This window comes from Lasioglossum baleicum, unplaced genomic scaffold (assembly GCF_051020765.1).
Source record: "Lasioglossum baleicum unplaced genomic scaffold, iyLasBale1 scaffold0625, whole genome shotgun sequence".
Taxonomy (NCBI): Eukaryota; Metazoa; Arthropoda; class Insecta; order Hymenoptera; family Halictidae; genus Lasioglossum; species Lasioglossum baleicum.
This window is the reverse complement of record NW_027469685.1, coordinates 71932-77931: the sequence shown is the minus strand read 5'-3', so window position 1 is coordinate 77931 and position 6000 is coordinate 71932. Positions and strand designations below refer to the sequence as shown.

General features: G+C 26.6%; 1 protein-coding gene across 1 annotated transcript; it reads right to left on the bottom strand.

Annotated features, from left to right (window-relative positions):
• Positions 1–326: 326 nt before the first annotated feature.
• On the bottom strand, positions 327–3347 carry LOC143220285 (rho GTPase-activating protein 1-like). Its single transcript, XM_076445952.1, is given in 14 exon segments — positions 327–382; positions 385–499; positions 576–607; positions 610–681; positions 758–958; positions 1027–1214; positions 1284–1382; positions 1452–1596; positions 1599–1669; positions 1754–1789; positions 1791–1932; positions 2226–2369; positions 2562–2669; positions 3299–3347. Coding segments are annotated over 14 exon segments (1458 nt in total).
• Between the last annotated feature and the right edge of the window lie 2653 nt (positions 3348–6000).

Below are 6000 nucleotides of genomic sequence, written 5' to 3'. Positions count from 1 at the left end.
AAATATTTAATAAACAAAGTACGAATGTTATAATCAAATATGAATATTATATACGAATTGTTACGTTCGCTTGAAATTTCAACAAGTTTGATATGACTTCGAAGATCTAAATGAGATTTTCGCTTTTACATTTTAAAATGAAAATCTCAGGAACTCGTCGTATTTTTCAATAAAAATCCTATAAAATTTTCTTCGAAGCTGTATTATGTAAGATTATACAATATCAAACTTGGCAGCCAAATTTATAGGATTTCTGTTCTATAACATACATAAAGTATCAATTTCTCGTTTCAAATTAGGCCTTTACTGTTCGATTCTATATTTTTTTATATAATAAATATTTTATCCTGATGAGTAAATAAAAAGTCTATAAATTGATTATGGGACCTATCTCGGAAAGTGTCATTCCACGTGATGGTGGTGCTCTGACAAGATTTGGACCAAATACGACGGCGAGATTACTTGATGTCATTTTGTTTAAATCACACCTGTCCATTACCTGCCATAAATATACATATTTTATTATAAGACTCATAAGAATAAATAATGTAATTATTAAAATGATAATAGTTTACCCTTGATAAAAATTGTACGATATATTTTAAAACTGATAATTATCTTCTGGAAGTTTTTCAAGTACTAATATTTTAACTCTTCTTGGACGTTCATCCTTCGATAATGCTAAAATAGAAAAACAAACATGTTTATATGTTATATTTATTATTAATTAATAAGAAAAGTAGAACAAAATATTTACCTTGAAACTGTGTTATTTCATCATATAATTCATATGTTAGAAGAGGTTCATCTAATTCTCTAAGGAATGTTTTAAGAAAAACAGCTGCTATATGCGGGTCTCCTTGAAAATCAACAGGTAATCCTTGATTACAACGATTTTGTAGTTCTCTAATTACTGCTAGATTAGCAGATCTTCTAAATATTCCTTCTGTTTCCAACGCTGTAAGTACATAGGAATGTGATTTCTGAAGTAGACTACTGAATTAAATTATACAGTTATAAACATACCATCAGGAGTATCAAGAAATTCAATGCACTGTCGCACTATTGGTGGTATAGGATCACCATTGTTATTTTCCTTAATAAAAGTGAGACTTGTTCCAAACTGAGTGGTACCAACAGGTGTTGTTACCGTACTCTGAGGTGGACTTGTTGGTAAATTCTTTTTGTTTTTTAACATTAGCTGTTCATTGTGTCTAAGAAATAATATAACCAATCAATATTAATACAATCTAAAGTGCTATAATTACAAAAGAAGCACTCACTCTATTACTTGAGGAGGTATAATAAGTTGATCAAGGTTAATATATTGTGCGAGTTCCTCCAAATAATTAACATACATCATTTTCCGACCAAACTTTGCACTAAAGAAATAAAAATAATGTAATAATTGAGACAGATATTTATTCATTGGAAGTAAAAGCAAAACTTACCTAATGGCTGGTTTAAATATTTGCCATACAATTCGAATAAAATTAGTTGGGTGTACTAAATATAAAGCTTTTAAATTCTTTTTATACTTTCTGTCAAAAGCTTTATATGCTTGCCATAACCAAGATAACGGTGGTTTATTTTTGAAGTAAGACCATAATGGAAGTAAACTAGACTATAGTCTTGTTCTACAAATGTGTCTAAAGTGTGTGTAAGATACCTATCAAACAATATTGTTATAAAAATAATTAAATCAGAAAAGTTATATATTTATTATCTTAATATAAGTATTTATTTTACAAACCTGAGAAGTTTAGCATGATTAAATGTTTCTTTCCCAAGGAGGTAATTTACATGCAGATACAACTATTATTTTACGACAAGCACTATCATCACCAACCACTTCTACAATGCCATATCTTGATATATCAAGATAATCTTCTTCATCTGCAAGTTCACCATCCAGTGTAGCAAGATCCTCTGCTACTCGGCATGAAACATTATATTCATAATTTTTTATTTTATTTTATTTATTTTTTATTTATATTATTTTATTTCTTTTTGTTCTTTCTGTCTTCCCTCTGACTCTTTTTACAAAATAAATACCCAAAATAATAAAATTGCAAATGAAGTAAAAAAGAGTCATTTATCCTTTGGTTTTGTGCATTGTTATACCATGCAATAATAAACTGTACAATGATCTACACAATTCACCTGCTAAGCCCCAAATGCCATGACATTTAGTGGCTACTAACAGAAGATAAAAGGTCACACACCAGATTCGATAACTGGAGCATCTACCAAAGCTTCTTCAAAGTTTTCTTCTATTGTCCCATCGCTTACTGGACTCTCCAAATAATCTATCCCAGTACCCGCACCACTGCTAATTAAGTCCAACTTTTCTTCTAAAAGCTGTACAGCTATAAAATAAATATTTAAATTATGCGCTGAAATAATTCTATGAAAATATCGATATTTAATATAAATGTTTTACATCTCAATAAATTATGTTTCATAGTAATAAGTAATGTTCTGTATAATTATACGAAACTACTTTTAATTTTACAGACCAAAGAATTTAGTTTTCATTTATATTTAACATTTATATTTACCATTATTTGAAGTGGTTTGTAACTCAGTATCATCAAATTCCAAGTTGGGCTCATAATCATGATAATCTGACAAACTTGGGTATGGGTCTTCGACGTCATTAGCTATTGCTATCATACAAACAGAAGTATGCGCATTATTGTCTGTACCAAATATGTTTCAATGAATCACAAAACTACATCAGCCATTATAAGTCTTTATTTGATCAATGGTTTAGCTTTATAAATAGGTACTTAAAAAATATTGAGTAACAATTAAAAAAAAATATGTTTGCAAAACAAGTATCATGATAAATTGATGATTATTATATATTTCGCGGTTTCTCGTTATATATCATTTTCCCGATCACATTACACGGTATATACGATCTCTAATAAATATTTTGATGCTTTTCATCAATGTTTACAAATCACTATACGATTGTGGAACTTAAAGAAGAAATTTTCTAGTGATATGTATGTAGATTTGAAAGCGAAGTCTGAAGCTATGTCAATTATGATCAAATCTTGAATTTTATAATACGCACTATCGTGTCAATACGCGAATTATTCGTCACTTATCGATGTGCTTTTCCACATATGAGACTGAGATCCATCGTGAAATGTTTTCTCGCTAGAACGAACAGAAAAACGTCGATGCCAGGTGAACTTTTACAATCACGATTTTCGGCGATATGTATTTGATATGACGTTTATTTGACACCTAAAGCAACGTCAACAATCGCAACAGACAAGCTCACCTGTCAAAGTTCGTGTTGGGCTTAGCGTCGGTTGATAGTCTGCTTCCATTTTCTGGCAACTGTGCGATAGTACAGTGCCGGGATTAAATTACGGGGCTTTTATGTAGCCTGCTTTATAAACGAACAACGTTTTTCTTCTCGAACGACATTATTCTGACGCGGTATGGCAAACCAGCGTATTCACGTCACGCTTTCATTTGTTGTGTCGCTAATTGTAATTCGTAGTCACTCGTCACTCCCTTTCCCCACTGCTCGATTAACGAATATTTTCATACTTATTCCTATTGGTTGATTGCATACTTTTACGATATGTACAATGCGCGCTAAAAATATGAAAATCACGTGACATGTTTAAACGTTAAATTAAGATAGTGAACGTTAATAAATAAATATCTGTTTTATATATAAAGTCTATATGATAAAACAATGCGAGTGATAGCTTTCTGAACCTTGATACGATTTCAAAAATAATATATATTAATTGTTCTATAATTTGAATAACTAAAATAATATTTTTTCCAAGTTACATACTTTTAGAATTTAAAGAAAAAATTATCATTATCTGTAATTTAATTTCCAAAGATTTAAATAATGTTTAATTTCTGTGCGAATAATAATAGCATTAATAATGTTTATCATTTTAATTAAGTATTACTATTAAGTGAAGTGACAAGATAAATATTTACTTAAAAAGAATAAATAAAAAGGGGGAAAAAAAATATATATATATATATATATTTATATTTATTTCTACCATTATATAAAGTAAGTATTTATAACTGGGAAATTATTTTGTTATTATTGTAAATAATATTTGGTATTTATTAAAATTATAATAATATTATACGACATAAGTGTTTTTTAAAATGAAATTGAAAATAAAATTGTTTACTGTTTATAAGAGTTTGTTAATGAAATAAGAAACTTTGGTTTTTTTAATAGAAGTTATATGTAATTACACATTGTGTTTACATTGTTTTGTTACTTGCTGTATAGAAGAAATGGAATTTTTTATACAAAACTACAACATAATTAAATTAAATAATTATATATAACTATGTGTAATATGTTATGTAAACTATAATTAAACGTTTCTGTGTTGGTATAAATTATACTTCGGTATATCTTACATAAATCCCATTGTTTGTTCTCCTTTATAAAAGACTAGTTTTGTGAGTAATAATGTTACACTAATTTATAATGACTTCCACAAAATGCTAAGCTAAATACATTTTTTTCAGTTTGTCATTTATGTAATTTTCTTTCAATTACATATGTTGTACAATTCCATTTTCTAAGCACACATGATTGCTAAGATTATTGTATAATTTTCTCATACAAAGATGAATTGAATTTATAATTATGAAATACTTGAAACAACAAATTTTTTTATTTAATTTTCTCATATTGAAAATTTTGGATAAGAAAACTAAAAAAAAGACTAGTATTGAATATCAAAATACTAAATATAAACATATAAGTGCAGAAAGCATTGTTTATTGGATTTGAATTTAATAATTTGTAAAGTAGTCTATTGTACTATTATGTTAATTACATAAAGATTAAGCAATACTGACTAATATAGGATCTATTATAACTTAGCATTCATGACAAACTATCATTTGTAATAATGCAACCATTAAAAAATGCTTACTTTCTACATCTTTGTATTATTCTTCTTAATTTTATTAAAATTTTAAATGTTGTATTATATATACTTTATTGTTACATTTACAAGGACACATAGGTTTCTTGTAATACACAAAAATATTTCTTTATAATAGTGTAGTAATTTAAATAAACGATTAAATGAATTTATTAACATAACTCGTTTGTTTATTAATATAAATGGCAATGATGGTTAGAATGATACTATATTTCTTATTTATATCTCATAACTTTTTATCCAATGTTTTGCAGAGAATTACTTTATATTTTTATTTTTTAATTATTATTATATTTTTATAATTTAAATGGTTACTTAAATATCCAACATCAGAGGCTGAAAAATTGGCAGCTTATTTCGATGTAATTGATACAGTAATATACTGTGCGTTATATACACAGTAACCAAATTTGAGTCTCATTTCAATATTATACTTTAATTATAAATATATGTTCTTTCTTCCAATTATATTTCATATAAAACTTTACATGTTTGTGCTTATTAAAATTCTATAATTGTTTATACATTTTGTTTACCAGTCTGTTTGTAAACATAAAAATATATTTATACATATTATTTAATTGTAGAATGTACATATTATGTGTACATATATTGCAATGCACATTATTGTAATGCAAAAAGTATTCATTATATCACGTTTCGTTTAGTTACTATATCAAATCACAAAATACAATATTTTGTGTCTGTAATAATCAAATTTGTGTATAATGATTATATTTTGATTGATTTATATGTAAAGGCAAAATGTTTCTTGTGGGAACTTATAATTATGATCAATATTTTGTAATGACAAAATATATGTATGTATTCATAACATTTTTTTCAAATCCACATATGTCACATTATGTTTTCTGTACATTTTGCACAATAATTGTGCTATATTATTTATTATATCTTTAGTTTATCTTTATGTTATCTTACTTTGAACATTAACCAATTAGGAGATAAATTCATTTATAATACAATTCCATGTGTTCACATAATTTAAAAACATGATGTACAGTACGTAAGAATC